Here is a 15280-nt window from a genome sequence, read left to right as displayed (position 1 = left end):
AGGATATATAATTCACCAATAGGGTTTCAGCGTTCCAAAAGCTGAGATGCGTTAGATGCTCATTACTGGCCCTTACTCTCTTACGTGGCCTATTCTCATTGCCTCCTTACTCTGCTCCTCTCCCTATCTAATTCCTGCCCCTTCCTACTTTTACTTCTCCCGTTAACTTTATAACACCAATATAGAAATTTTCTCCTTTTTTTTTCTCTTTTTTATTTTTATTTTTATTTATTTTTTTTTTTAATTTAATTCATTACTTAACATTGTTTAGCCCATAACAACTCCTATTACCCCCTTCACTCTCCACCCATGGTTCAGGGTCACCACCTATTAACTTAGTCACAATTGAGTCCACCCACGTAATTTAATTCATATGGAAATTTTGAAATAAAAGACTTCAAATTTTAATTTTATATTTATAAAAATGTATGTCTTTATCAATTTAAGATTTTTAATTGATTTCGAATTTCAAAATATATACAACCTATGTGTCAAATTTGTAAGCTTCTGTAGTCTTAGTTAATATATAGTTGTATGTAACTCGAACATTAACCATGATCTCAAAGATAGTAGGTTGCTTATGTGGAAGATGATCTCAAAGGCTGTAGGTTGCTGATGTGGAAGATGATCTCAAAGGCCGTAGGTTGCGGATGTGGAAGGTGGTACACATCAATCGTAAAGAATAATCAGGTACGATGGGTAGAAAAAAAAACTTGGATACTCCCAAAACATGGATTTATCATTCCACTCCACGTAGTACAATTAAGATCGGTGAAATTTACACGTAATTTACATGTATAAAGAAAAGAAAATATGATACTAACTAATTTGAATATAAGTTCTCGTGACTTTACTTTTACTTTCATCAAAAGATTTGATATAAATATACTCGTGATTTTTCTATTAATGTACCGAGTCTAACCATAAATAATTTCAATTTCAATTAATTCTAACATTTAAAATGGTAGATAATATAATTTTATATTTTAATTTAAAATATTTAAAACAATAGATAAAGCTTCATAAGTAATGGTTGGTAGGAGATAAGGCTTCATGTATGGGTCCAAACAGTGATAATTTTGGAAGTAAAAGGGTACAATTTAAACTCTTTCCATAGGATCTAGAATTAGGGTTTATATAAAGATTTAATATACTAAATTTTAAAATTCGAGAAAATATAATTTTTTTTTTTAATCTTTTTAATAAAATACTCTTAATATTCTTTCGCATCTAATTAATATAAAACTAAAAAATTAATAACAATCAATCATATCTTGTCAACAAAATAAGGACAAATTTTGACCAAACTTTATATACATCAAACTAAATATGAATAGACATATAGATATATGTCTAGAATGTTAAATAGATTAATGACTAATCATTCGTTCAAAATAGATTAATGACTAATCTGGGTTTTATAATCGCTTTTAATCCCGTTAATTATGCTTTTAGCCGCTAAACATCTTTGAATTTTTTATCTTTTTAAAAAAAAGTTATGTATTTTTCAAAACTATATTCTTACACCATACTACGAATGAATTTTCTTTTTTCTATATCATTTCATAGCTATTTTGTATTTTAATTTTATATTTTCTTTTTCTTTTTCTATTTAAAAAAAACGTCAAAATATGATCATTAGACCTCACTCAACATCAAAAGGCTTGACAATGTTATTTGATTCTCACAGTGTTCATCCAACAATGTGGGGTTTTAGTTCAAATAAGATGAGATTTGGGTCACGAGTATAAGGAATATTATCGCACAAAACCCACATGTATTAGTCTAAAGAAGTCAACTAAACATTGTACGTGTAAGTTCAGCATAGTCAAAAGGGTCAGGTCTACAGTGAAGCGTTGATCCCACCCTAATTTGTTTCTCAAATTCATTAATCTAAGGTATTTGCAATGACTTAGAATCACACCAATGGTTAGCCCTCAGTTGTCTTTGCAAGGACTCGGTTTGATTCTCGGGACATATATTAAAATTTAATTAAAAAAAGAAAGTAGAATTAAATTAAGGAGTTGTTGGGAAGTTTGATTGAAGGAAGGTGTAATTATGATATTGATTTTATTGCAAAACAACTTCCATTATTATTTTATTTGACTATTATAAACCAAAGTCATAAATAGCTGAATTATTAATTGTCCTTACCCTATAATATATATTAATAATATATTGCCCTTCAACTTGACTATATTATATATACATATTTTATTTTATTTTTCCTTATTGGACCTTAGAATCTCTTATTCTATGCAAAAAAATGGATTTGGACGCAAATATTATTATTATTATTGTTATTATTTCTTTAAATTATATTTCGCTACGTAATCCTCTTTTCCCTTCCATCTCAACTTTAAAATTATATTTTTAAAATAATTTATGTATTTCTTATTGTATTAATAAATTTATAAATTTTAAAAAATATTGAATACGATCGATTAAAAGATTTATTATTATTCCTTAAAAAAAAAAAGATAGAATAAAATAAATACAAAAAAAGAATATTATTTGAGAAAATAAAATAAAATATTTAGTGGCCAATGTATTGATTTTCGAATTTATTGCAATTTAATTGTTTATTTAAAAAAAATACTAAAATAATTTTCCACGTTTTATTATTAAAATAAATTTTCCGTATTTATTGAAAAAATTCGAGTCCAAAAATGTTTAAAACACACATTCATGTATTTATATAAAATACTCGAGGTTGTAATTTCTAAAATAAAAAATGTATTAAATAACGATAAAATTGTGTCATAAAGTAATAAAAATTTAATAATGTCTGTGTAATTAATATTTTTCCTTTTTGAATATATACAAATAATTTAATTTTTTTAATTATATTTAAATAAAATAATTTTATGTCGATTTTCTGTACCATGTCACGTTTAACATTCTATCAAATTTTAACGTGAAAATAATAAAAATGTAATTAAAAAATTTAGAAGTTTAGAAAAAATAATAAAAATTAGAAATAAATTAGAAAAAAAAAAAAGGAATTAGATGCTTAATTAATTAGAAGAAAGTAAACCATATCTTTGGTAAAATTTTGACCCAAAAAAACAAAGAAAAATGGGTAATGGGTGCTTTTCTTTTGAATTAAATTATATAAATATTTAGATTAGGGAATAATAATTAATCACTTTTAAACTTTTTGACAATTGGTGCACTCCACTTTCACAATTCTTCTAATTTCCCACAATTCAATAATAATAATAATAATAAATTTATTCGGCCCACTAAATAAATTTTAATACGCTCTTCAAACTTTTGTACCAGTCAAAATTTACTGTCGGTAGATATTATCTGTTTTAACTTATTGTGCATTGTTGTTAACTTTACAGTTTTAAAATTTATGAACTCACTAAATTTTTTTTTACGTATGCTAATATGTTTTCTTGGAATTGAATTATAAGGAACCATAAAATTCTACGTTATGGGTAGCTTCACCTACATATGCTATGCTTTATAGCCTTGTAAAAAAATGTAAAGTTTAATTAGAATATATGCTTACCACCAAACACATTTTAGAATATGATTTCTCCTACATTTAGGGTACATTTATTTATTTGAGAATATTCAAATTGAGTGGAGAAGAGCATAAGCTTACTTCTACACTGGTATCCCACATTAGCTAATAGTTTATGGGTATAGACGTGACTGACACTATTTCTATTGGTAAGAGTTTAAGTCTATTGTAAGCAGATATTGTCATTTTTGGGCATTTCCTTTACGGCTTCCCGTTTTTAAAATGCATTTGGTAGGGAGAGATTTCCATACCCTTCTAAAGATTGTTTAGTTTCCCTTTCTAACCGAATTTTTGTGAACGGAGAAGGGTAAATATGGAAGAAATGTGCAAAATGGTCCCCAAAGTGTAGAAGAGATGGAAACTTGCTGTATTCAATTTCAACACAAACTTCCTTTCACTCTAAATTATTATTTGGTTCTACAAACAAACAAATTTAATTTAATTTGATTTAATGGGCATTGGGAAAAGAATTAGATTTCTTATTGCAATAAATAATTGAAGGGGTTGATGTTACCCCAAGTGAATGTGACAAAATAATTATTAAATTGTTGATGCTATTACCTCTCATCAATTTCTAACCCTTTTTTTAGGATTATAAGCTAATTCATTAAATCAGACTCTTCACCCCACATCGCCCACTCCATCATGGGGGAAGTTTGAGTGAAAAAATGATATTGAAAAAGGGGAAATTGAATGTAATGAATAATGGTTGAAATTGGGAAACAAAAATAAAGTTGGAGAGGGCAATGAGTATGAACAGTGAGAATAGGGGTATTGATAATGAGTTGTTGTGTGGATCAACACAATTTCACATGCCTATGCTTCTTATCTTACTACCATATCATATAAATTTATATTCTTTTTATATTACATCAACTTAGGAGGACTATACACATTATTTCTAAATATTAAATATATTGTAACTTTGTTGATACTAAATATTATCCAATCTTCTAGAGGATGGACCATTGCTTTGTTTTCATTTTTTTTTTTTTTTTTTTTTTTTTTTAAATTTTGAGTTATGAGTAAGAATAGAATCATATTTTATTCTCTAAAATCTCACTTTCTATGCTATTGGTATTTTTGGGGGTCGTTACTTAAAATAACTTTGATAATATAGCTTTTAATTATTGAAAAATTAATTTTTATATTATGAAAAAACTCATTTAAAAGTGTAAAATTAAACACTTGGAAATGTATGTAAAATATTGTTTTTTGGGTGGGTCATGCCTAAAAGTGGGCAATAGACCCCATCAGGTCTACTCGATACAAATACAGGTGACTCAATTTGTTACATTATTGTTCAATTAAAGAGCCCAAATTAACTTCTTTATTTATTTTGGCATTTGTTTTGTTTCTAGAATAGAAGTGGTCTTCATTCCCCACTGAAAATGCAATGATAATCTTAATCTAAATAGTATGGCTCAGGAATGGTTTTCTCAGCTTAATTCTCATAAGAAACCTTCTAGAATAAATATTTATCTGTCCTTGAATTCATGGTTCGGGTACGCATAACATTCTCGACTCGACATGAATGATACCGTATGTTCCCATCTTGTTCGAAAGGTACTACACAGAATTTTCATCAAAGCAATCATCAAGGGGTGAAAATTCGACTTTGTTGAAAGGATCGGGAAGAAGTTCAAGAAGCATTTAAAAAACTCAACATTTTCACCTTCTCACAGCATTTTTAGTGTTGAATTCAAACATCATGCACTAGGATGAAAACAGCCATGTCACTTGCTGTTTTCATATGGGAAAAGACTTTCAGAAAGTATTCCTATTAGCATTAAAGAGATTAGAGAAATGTGGGATCATCCTGTTTAGCTTCTAAAGTCTATTAATCAAGGAAACGATAAGTAATATCTTCTGGGGATCTATAAAGCACAATAAAAATTGAAAGCAGTTACTTTCCTCGAACATAAGATCCCCTATAATACGAGGTTTGTGTAAGAAATCACTTGCTCTTCTTCGGTTCATTTGCATAATCATCGATCAGTGCTTCAACATCTTTCCAGAAGAGACCCTCAACTAAAACTCCATCCTTAGTGAACCTGCAAAGATCGTATATTTTGGGTTGGTTATACAGTAAATATTTTAGAAACTAGATTCCAGAATAGTGTAGAGAAAGAAAGAGACCACCGGGTGACACTCTTGGTAAATTCCACAGGCTTATTAGCGGAGATTGATTCGGGATCTGAACTAGATATGCTCAGTGTATACAGATCAGAGAATCTGGGCAACTTTGAAGAGACCACCAATCCTGTGCTGGTGAAGGATCCCTATGTGCAGAGAAATTGCAACACAAGATTACCAATGACCTCAACAAGTTCAGCATGTATGTAGTTTCAGAAAGCAGGATCATTTTCATGCATAAATAGAATTGGCCATCATTACTTTATAAGATGCAGAATCCAAATTGTCCCGAGATTCTTAGAACCTAAGTACACATGATATCATTCAATTATCATCCTTCAAATGAGGGGAAAAAAACATAAATGTAACCCTCCTTTCTTCCCAACCCCCAGAAATATCCAAATAACAAACTCTAGACATGAAAGGACACTGATTAATACAATATACAATAGCTCCAGAAGAAGAAAAAAAAGGCTAAAAGAAAACCTTCCAGATTACTAGTCACTGAGAGGCAAAGAGTTTGATTCTTCTGAAATGTCGCATTTTACTCGGAAAAAATTATCGACAGAGAAAACCAACCCAGTGACTAACTTCAGTGCCATTTGACACGGGGCAGTTCGAAATTTAACATAAAAGTGCAGAACTCAATAACTGTTCTAAAAAGCAGTTCGCTGTTTTTCTGTTATCAAAATTGTCTGTATGAATAACTTTCAGGCAACTAGAAAAGATCAAACTTGCAATTGTTATTCACAAGCCGATGAAATTGGAGGTAAGAACTTTGGTTATTCTAAAAACGTATCATCTCTGTCTTATCCAAACGACGTATTATCTAGGAAAACAAACTAAAAGAGAAAGGGAAAAGGTTGCTTCAGAACCAATTACACAAACAATCTTTCAAATCATCTTCGTTCTAAAAGGCATAAGGGATTTTTTTTTTTTTTTTTTTCCTTTTTTCTTTTAAGAAGCCAAACTTTATTGACTATATGGAAGAATACAAGGGCATATAAAAAAACAAGCCCAAAATGACCTAGTGACCGACGCCAACAAGGTGACATTAAATCTAACAATCTCCAAAACATACTCACTTTTTTTTCTCTTCATTTAAAAAATCCTATTGTTCCACTCATGCCAAATACCCCACAACAATGGAAAGGAGCTAACCTACCACAAATGCCTCATCCCCTAAAAGGAGGATGCATAAGCACCTCTTCCAACATAGAACGTCCATCTCTATCACACGCCCCACTTACCCCAAGCGATCTCCTCCAAAAATCCCAGAGGTTGTTAGCAAACTGGCAATCCCAAAGCATGATCCAAAAGTCCCTCACATGTCTCCAACAAGGATACACCATTGCAGGTACAACACTAAGGAAGAGTATCTTTTAGAACATGATCTAAAGTGTTAACCTTTCTAAATAAAACTTCTCGCGCAAAAAAAAAAAAAAAAAAAAAATCTTCTCTTTAGGAATATTAACATTCTAGAGAGAGGAAAAAGATAGAAGCCTCCAATGCATCAACTGAAGCATGGGAGAGAGACATAGAGTGGAAATAGAAATGACAGGAGAAACCCCTAGAAGGATCAAGGCTCCAAATTCATACATTCCTCCTCCCAGAAATAATAAACTAATGAAAAAAGATAGAAAAGACTCATCAAATCAACCGCCACCCTACCAATAAGAGGACACCAAAAACTGAAGGAAATGATGAAGGATGGGATAACACAGAGACCACTGAATACAACCTCTTCTCCAAAAGGAAATGCAAAGAGGTTTATCGCCCACCCAATGGTCCTCCCAAAAATAAATACCTGAGCCATCCCCAACATGGCTCCACATGAATCCAAGCAATTCATGCTCCACATGAACTCGAAACTGCTAGACCATCCAGAAGACAGAAAACTACCTGAAGAGTTCTGCCAAGCTTATTCTGAAGTCAAAACTCATTCTAAACGCAAGTTGGGCATAGATGATAGAACAACAAAAAAAAAACGTACAGCTTTGGCAATGCTCGTAGAACTTTTGTGGTTCTTTGAGCTTGTTATATCATAAACCCTAAAATGTAGCCAAATAGGCATTACATATCTCAAGAGCCCCAAAAACAATGCACGACTATCATATACAATCATGATGTTAAAGCTTTTCTTTAGTGGTCATAGACATTCAAATGGGCTAGAAAACACAATTGTTATAGAAGTTGAACAAACTTACCGCAGGAGGATAGGTGAACAAAATTGCGTTCTTCTCCTTGGTGTAGACGATAAACTGCAAGATCCCGTTAAATACTACATACTTGCCAGAGTTAAAGATCACATGAGAGCACCAGAAAAAACATCTACATTTACATTTTCATTAAACGAAACAAGACCTAGTAAACTAAGAACATGACGTCAAATTCATCGTACAACACGCGCCCGAACATGTATATGAACAAAAGAAAATAAAGGGGAAAGAAGAGAAAACATCCACCATTTAACCCAATATACATTCACATTGAATAACGGAATCAAAAAAATGAAATTCAATCCCTCAACGGGAGATCTAAACTTAAAACGCGCAATTCAGACAAACCGTGATCATACGAAAAGAAAAAGGATATAATATAATGCAGCCGATCAAGAAATCGCGATTCTCAGGGAATTTCTTTTTGTAAAACTGAGCAACCAAAGCTATGATTATGATGACAGTGCCCATAATCAATTTGACATTACTCAACCTCACGTCTTCAACATACCCGCGACTCGTCACAATCTGCAACGCATCGCGCAAATAAAGGTGGATTTCAGAGAGAAAAAAAAAAAAGAAACCTAGAGAAAAATTGACGCGAAGAGGATCTGACGAAAGCGAGAATGATCGATTCAATTACCTCAGAGACGGATTCGTCGAGTAGGTGTTTGAGGGAGTGGTGATCCAGGAGATTGGCCTTCTTCGCGTTTTTGGTCGCCATTTTTTGATATCTTCGGGTTTCAGTTCTCTTCGCCGCCTGCGAACTGAAAATGCGTTTGTCTGACTTCAGAGAAAGAGAGGTCTTTTTTCTTTAAAAGAAAAATTAAATTGCAAATTTGGTTATTAATAAAAATAAATAAATAAAATTAGTCATTAAACTAATTTCATAAATTATTTTAAATTCTCTAATTTGTTTGCTTAATCTGCTAACCCTAAATAAATTTAATTTTAGAGAATTTGAAAAGATACCATTATGTCTTACAATCTTTCAAATCTGTATTCTTTAAAAATAAGATTAGGGTTAGTGTATATTTAAAGCTTGAGTTTTTTTTTTTTTAAATTATTTTTTGGTACGAGATTATAAAAAATCAATTAGTTCTAATTTCTTCCTAATTTTGCCATTTTAATGTTTATACCACCGACCCAAAATTAGTTCACTATATAATTTTTAAATAATACAATTAATATATGTGTGACATCTACGTAGAGACGTGATACGTGAATTAGAGTATAAAATATGAGTACAATTTATTAATATGAAAGTAACTATATAATATAATCCCAAAATACAATAAGATCTTGTTTATCATTATGACTAAAATATTCTTATTTCCAGCCCAAATCTTAAGCCTATTTTTCCAGGACACAAATTACCTAACAATTTCCAACAAGGGTTTGGTTAAGAATACTTTACTAAGATGAATAGGAAAGATTGTAGAGAGAAATTGCAGCCTTGGATAGCTTCTTAAAGACCTGTAATGGAGTCATATAAGCATTATCAGATCATTGAGGCTTTGATTTTGCTCTGCCAATGGCACCCTTGGTGAGAAGGAATCGAGTACTCCGAACCAGTTCTTCCTTCACCATGAACAAGACTGCAGCAGCCAGAACACTCTGGACGATTTTCGTGCCCATTCCTTTGTAAAATCCGTATACTCCTTCGTATCGGATCATTTTGATGATGGCATCAAATGTGCCTGGATAAGAAGTGTTAGATCAATTTGCAGGACAAGAACATTGGTGACTTGCACCAGAGAATAATGCAGAAAGAACTTGCGACCGACGCTGGTAGCTGCGGTGAGTTTAAAACAACCTAGGCCAACCGATTCGTCTCTCGAAACCTTCCTTGCTTACACATATAACTAAAATGGCCAACTACGCCAACCGGTGATCTTCCCTTATTCATTTTCGTATAATCGTGTTTTTCATCTTTTAGTAGTGGTTTTTAATGGTGGAAGATACCATGTTCAGAATAACGAACCTTTGTACTGATGTCTTTTGTCTCCAGCCACGACCTGTTTTGCCTGAAGCCGAGCCTGCAAAGAGAAGAACTTCGATGAGATAATTTAAACAAATGCATGCGAGAGAAAAATAAACACGAATCAACGTTCGAACATAATATGAAAAAGTATTTACGAACGGATCGAACTTTTTTAAACTATTTTCTTCGCAAGCTTTTGTTTCTAGGATTATTGAAATACCTTCACAACTAGAAGAGGATAGGTTACTACAGTAGCTCCAAGTTTTGCCAAGGCACCAAGTAGAAATATCTGCACAAGTAACCAAATGTGTTGGCTTGTAGTCAACACGCAGTGACGTTGAGAATTGCAGGTGAGGGTAAAGGTTACCTCCAATGCAGTAACTCCACTGCCAACTTTACGTAAGGCGCGTTGTTTCTTCAACTTGTTCAACATTGTTTCATACAGCATGAACTGTATAGAAGGGTTGCTAACCTGTGATCAAGAAAGGAGTATTTAGTAGTGTCTCGTCAGGCATCAACTCAAAAGTTTCTTTCCCACACGTACCATGATCAGTGTTGGGATTACCCCTTTCCAGAAACCCCTGATTCCAGCTTCATCATAAAGCTCCTGAATCTGAAATATCGATTCATGTTTTTTGAAGAAAAAAACTGGGTCAAATATATCCAGATTCAAGTCTGTTTATCATGATAAATCGAAAAAGAGACAACTTCAATGAGAGAAAAGACATACTTTAACTAATAAGTTAGAGCTGAAAGATATAAAAAGAGAAAATGAGTAGTGCTTTTAGGTTTGGGGCTTAAAGAGATATCAGTTAGTCTTTTCAATCTTGAGCAATCGGTTTACTTCAGAGGGACAGCTGCTAGCAGTCATTATTTTCAGCTACTTTGGGACAACCATTCAGATGTCAGTAAAAATTTGTCCACTGAAGGGAGGAAGGGAAAGAAATCGTTATGTGACAGCCCAAGCCCAAGCCCAAGCCCAAGCCCTCCACTAGCAGATATTGTCCACTTTGGTCTGTTATGTATTGCCGTCAGCCTCACGGTTTTAAAACATGTCTGCTAGGGAGAGGTTTCTACACCCTTATAAAGAATACTTCTTTCCCCTCTCCAACTGATGTGGGTCTTATAGTCCACCCCCTTCGAGGCCCAACGTCCTCACTGACACTCGTTCCCCTCTCTAACCGATGTGGGATCTCACAATCCACCCCCTTCGAGGCCTAGCGTCCTCACTAGCACACTGCCTAATGTATGCCTCTAAAATACCATTTGTAACAACCTAAGCCCATTGCTAGCAAATATCGTCTGCTTTGGCCCATTGCATATCATCGTCAGCCTCACGATTTGAAAATATGTCTACTAGGGAGACGTTTCTACACCCTTATAAAGAATGTTTTGTTTCCCTCTACCAACGTGGAATCTCACACATTATGACTAAGAAACCATAGTAGCTGACTATTACTCAAGCAGTTCAGTCCAGATAAAACATGTCTGCCATCATTCATGCAACAAAGATTCATAACTACTACGGAAACTAGTACATAGGATATTTTTTTACTTACAGCATGAGTGGTTCTGTAGGAAGGAGGATTGACTGCTGCCGGAACCGTTTCATCTAGTGGAGTCAAAGGTGCTCCACCAGGTAGAGACGGCTTTGAGACCTTTTTATGTGTCTGAAGAATGAAAACACAAATGTTGTCATTAAAAACTTTAAAATCATGACACTGCTACTTACAGTAGTTTAGTTTACGATGATCTTGAGGAAAACCAACATCAATAAGTGCAATTAAATAGAATTTTGGATGTACACAGATACAAGGAATAGCTTTAAGATTTCTAGCCCCCATCTTTTTCTTTAAACCAACTTTCATTAAGATGAATCGAAGAATCCGAACAACTAAGGAACCAGAAAATGCAAAGCCAAGAGCAGGGCTTACAAGAAGAAGCAGGAGAACAACCAACACTTTGTAGTAGAGAAAATAAAGGCAAGGCTATCACTAGAGGTTTAAATTCAAGTTACTGAATTGAATCCAAAAGGGCTTAGATACTATTCTCAACCCTTAAGGGTAACATGAAGAATACATAACTATATCATTACCTGCATCCGTGTAACAACCACCCATATCGGATTTGTCAACAGTACGTTAACGCACCTAAAGAATCAAAATATTGTAGACAAATTAGAGGGGAAATAATAAAAAACTGAATATTGCAGATGTTTTGCTACCTATTTTAGTTGCATTTGAAGAGGTTTAAACTGGCTGAAGTAGATAATTAAATATAATGGAATAACGCATTCGAAAATGGACACAAGATCTGCAAACATAGGATGCAATCCAAATTCTCCATGTTTAATCTCAGTGCTTTTCATCCGCTTTCTTGTCTATAGTATCCCTTTTCTTTGGTTAGAAATGAAGGTGTAACAGCTCAAGCCCACCGCTAGCAGATATTGCCCTCTTTGGGCTTTCCCTCAAGGTTTTAGAACGCGTCTACTAGGGGGAGGTTTCCACACCCTTATAAGAATGTTTCGCTCCCCTCTCCAACCGATGTGGGATCTCATAATCCACTCCCCTTGGGGGCCAGCATCCTCGCTGGCACACCGCCCGATGTCGGGCTCTGACACCATTTGTAACAGCCCAAGCCCCACCGCTAGCAAATATTGTCCTCTTTGGGTTTTCTCTTGAGGTTTTAAAACGCATCTACTAGGGAGAGGTTTCCACACCCTTATAAGAATGCTTCACTCTCCTCTCCAATCGATGTGGGATCTCACAAAAGGTGTTTACTATGAAAATAATAAGGAACTCAAATCAAAACCACTCTACTAACAAACCCAGATACAGCAGCCACCAGAAGAGAGGAAAGCATCCCAACTGATCCGTCTCCAATCCCCGCCTTCATTCGTTCAAGAGAAGCAGCTTCAGCCTTGCTCCTGAATATTTGGTAGAAATAATAGTAAACACCCTGTACCAACAAAAATGTTTGTTCAAATGTAAGATGTCATGAATGTAAACAAAGAACACAAACTTGTTCAGAAGTTCAAACAAAAATCTCTTTACTGGACCCAAATGGGCAATATAGAAAAGCTAAACATATATCATTATAGTTTTTCCTTCATAGAATAAGTAACAAGCTCAAGAAAGTTCTATGTCATTCATCACTGACAATGAATGAATTGGATGCTTAGAAACACAAGTTGTTGCCTTCTAAATATACAAAACAGATTGAAACTGCTCGTTCTCTAATTCTTTGTACCTATATAATCTTCACATTCTAATCCTAACAAAGATCATATATCAACAACACCCACTTTGTCATTAAAATTTGGAAGTGTATGATATCATAGTATTAAGTAGACCAATCAAATGGGTTCTCACCTGAGACACAGACGTACCCACCAGAGACGGCCCCAAGCCACCATACAGCCGGTCCCATCCTTCATGTTTTACAACCTGCTCATGAATCAATCAGATAAGTCATTTCCCCACCCATTAGGCAGACATTTATACTGTCACTGCTCGAATTGAGTTCGGAAATCAGCAGCATGGTTTTCCAACAAGAACAGTATATCAAATATTGTAGAAAAGGAAATTTCGAAAGCACCTGACACATCAGCTGCAATGTTCCAAGTTTCCTCTTCTCGTTCTTCACATCGCGCTCTGTTTGCTGCCGAGTATTCACCTGCAGAACAAACCAAACGCCTCTTGAATTCAACAACCCAATCAAATTTTAGGGTCTATAAACATGAAATTTAGTGGAAGATTTTACAGTTTGAAGAGGGTATGTGATGAGTTGAGCAATGACCCCTCCTCCAGCTCCAGCCAATCCATTGATCAACGCATCCGACATACTTTCCCGCTAAAACCCAACACGAGAAAGCGAAAAAAGGGTATATCAGAGGACAGAAATTGAAGCAAAAGCGCAATTAATTCCCCGGGAAAGTGCACCGGAGCATTGACGGGAAACAGAGAGATCTAACTCAAACTTATTTGGAGAGAAACCATGTACGACTTTGGCTGTGTTCTACCCGAATGAAATTGACATTTCGATGGCCTTGGCTATGTGAGAAAATCTCGACGACTTGAAGATGGGAAATAACGCATTATTTTCTAATAAATTGAGGGAAAGGGCAGGTTTTAATTAATGGGTTGTTGATTAAAAATCAATTTATTGGTTCTTCATTATTCATGTGCTCAACTTCAAAAATGTGAATCTTTAAAATTTCAAATTAAAATGAACTAATTATATATTTCTTTTTTCACGTTTAAATAGATATAATTTCATATGATATCGACATAAATATTGAATTGACGTTGTTATCCTTAAAAAACTTATTGGAACATGAAAATAAAATTAATAATAAATATTATAATTTTTTAGTGTTATTTTTCTAAGAACATCGATGGGAGGCATCAATATATCAATTTTAATATAATTAGACTGAATTAAGTATTGTATTTTAAATTAAAATTTATTATAAAATGAAAAAGGAAAAAAGAAAATGTTGGACAAAAGTGGAAAATTGACCATTTTACCCTTTAGAATGAGGGTATAAAAGTAAATACGAAAATAGTAGTCAATGGAGTCTATCCGATGAACTTCTTGAGACGTGTGCCGGGACGTGACGTAACTTGTTCCGGAAACGCATTCTGTTATGCTTAGTGACAAAATCCTACCCTTTTTTTTTTTTTTAATAAAAAAATATCTATTTTTTATAAAAATACTCAACCAATAAAAATTAAGAATATTATATAACATATTTTTCTCAATATGTAACTAAATTGAAATCATTTCTTAAATTAACGTTGTGGGCCGAGAAAGGCCCAATGGAATAAATGGGATAAGCCTCGTGGACCTAAGCCCAGCCCATCAGAATTTTAGGATATAAATCCCTTGCCTTGCCTTCGTAGTCTTCATGGGAAAATTGAATTATTGTAAGGAGAAGCTTACTTGCATGTGGTTAACTAGAGATTCAATAATGATCGTGTTGGGTGATGAATGTCCCACATCGACTAATTTAGAGAATGATCATAGATTTATAATCAAGGAATACTATCTTCATTCGTAAAGAAAAGTCATGAAAGCTTACGCTCAAATTGTACAATATTGTGGAGAGTCTAAGAGTGATTTAACAAAATCAAGAAGCTTCTAGCTAAAACAAGCTTGTCTCGCCTTTTGTCTGATTTGATTTTTTTAGCGGGTTTTTTCTCTTCCAAAAATTAAAGAAGAAAAAAAGAAGAGGTAGTTAATGAGTTAATTTTATATAAACAAAGTCTTGAGAATTAATTATTGATTCAATCTTATCCCTTCCCATTATTTATATTTCATTGTCATCACACTATTATTCATTTCCAAAAATAATAATAAATTTAAATTAAAAAAAAAAAAAAAGCATTAATATACAATAATATC

At 33.4% G+C, this 15280-nt stretch overlaps 2 protein-coding genes and 1 pseudogene across 5 annotated transcripts in view; all 3 read right to left on the bottom strand.

The window, feature by feature from the left end:
- The window catches only part of LOC111801958 (large ribosomal subunit protein uL10-like), a 72450-nt pseudogene that overhangs the window by 49229 nt on the left and 7941 nt on the right, over nt 1-15280 (bottom strand). The window lies entirely within an intron of this gene.
- LOC111791992 (signal peptidase complex subunit 2) lies at nt 5301-8695 on the bottom strand. Its single transcript, XM_023673433.2, has 5 exons — nt 8534-8695; nt 8267-8418; nt 7879-7960; nt 5675-5817; nt 5301-5589 (listed from the first exon to the last, which is right to left on the bottom strand). The coding sequence occupies exons 1-5, from the start codon at nt 8612-8614 to the stop codon at nt 5493-5495; spliced, it is 555 nt and encodes a 184-aa protein (XP_023529201.1). The 5' UTR covers nt 8615-8695; the 3' UTR covers nt 5301-5492.
- Nucleotides 9117-14018, bottom strand: LOC111778819 (peroxisomal nicotinamide adenine dinucleotide carrier). 3 transcript variants are annotated; one of them, XM_087117313.1, is made up of 12 exons: nt 13870-14018; nt 13637-13726; nt 13472-13549; nt 13246-13320; nt 12702-12832; nt 11970-12024; nt 11434-11544; nt 10419-10487; nt 10242-10346; nt 10095-10163; nt 9875-9929; nt 9117-9590 (listed from the first exon to the last, which is right to left on the bottom strand). In XM_087117313.1, exons 1-12 carry the CDS (start codon nt 13870-13872, stop codon nt 9397-9399), a joined length of 1035 nt encoding a protein of 344 aa, XP_086973439.1. In that variant the 5' UTR covers nt 13873-14018; the 3' UTR covers nt 9117-9396. The 3 variants fall into 3 exon arrangements, with proteins under 3 accessions (XP_086973439.1, XP_086973445.1, XP_086973442.1); XM_087117319.1 differs by having other exon boundaries at nt 13896-14011; XM_087117316.1 differs by having other exon boundaries at nt 13848-14008.

The sequence above is a fragment of the Cucurbita pepo genome, chromosome 1 (genome assembly GCF_057944985.1).
Source record: "Cucurbita pepo subsp. pepo isolate OVF chromosome 1, ASM5794498v1, whole genome shotgun sequence".
NCBI lineage: Eukaryota > Viridiplantae > Streptophyta > Magnoliopsida > Cucurbitales > Cucurbitaceae > Cucurbita > Cucurbita pepo.
The sequence above is the reverse complement of the archived record's forward strand: the minus strand, read 5'-3'. Positions and strand labels throughout refer to the sequence as shown.

Bases quoted from the DNA above. Each gene is read 5' to 3' on its own strand.
- LOC111778819 (XM_087117313.1), bottom strand. The intron at 13,550-13,636 runs GTAAAATCTTCC...TTTGTTCTGCAG, and splicing joins TCACATACCCTCTTCAAACT to GTGAATACTCGGCAGCAAAC. The intron at 13,321-13,471 runs GTGCTTTCGAAA...ATTCATGAGCAG, and splicing joins CATTGCAGCTGATGTGTCAG to GTTGTAAAACATGAAGGATG.
- LOC111791992 (XM_023673433.2), bottom strand. From the start codon at position 8,614: ATGGCGACCAAAAACGCGAAGAAGGCCAATCTCCTGGATCACCACTCC. The intron at 8,419-8,533 runs GTAATTGAATCG...GATGCGTTGCAG, and splicing joins TCGACGAATCCGTCTCTGAG to ATTGTGACGAGTCGCGGGTA. The intron at 5,818-7,878 runs GTAAGTTTGTTC...CTCTGCACATAG, and splicing joins TGTTCACCTATCCTCCTGCG to GGATCCTTCACCAGCACAGG.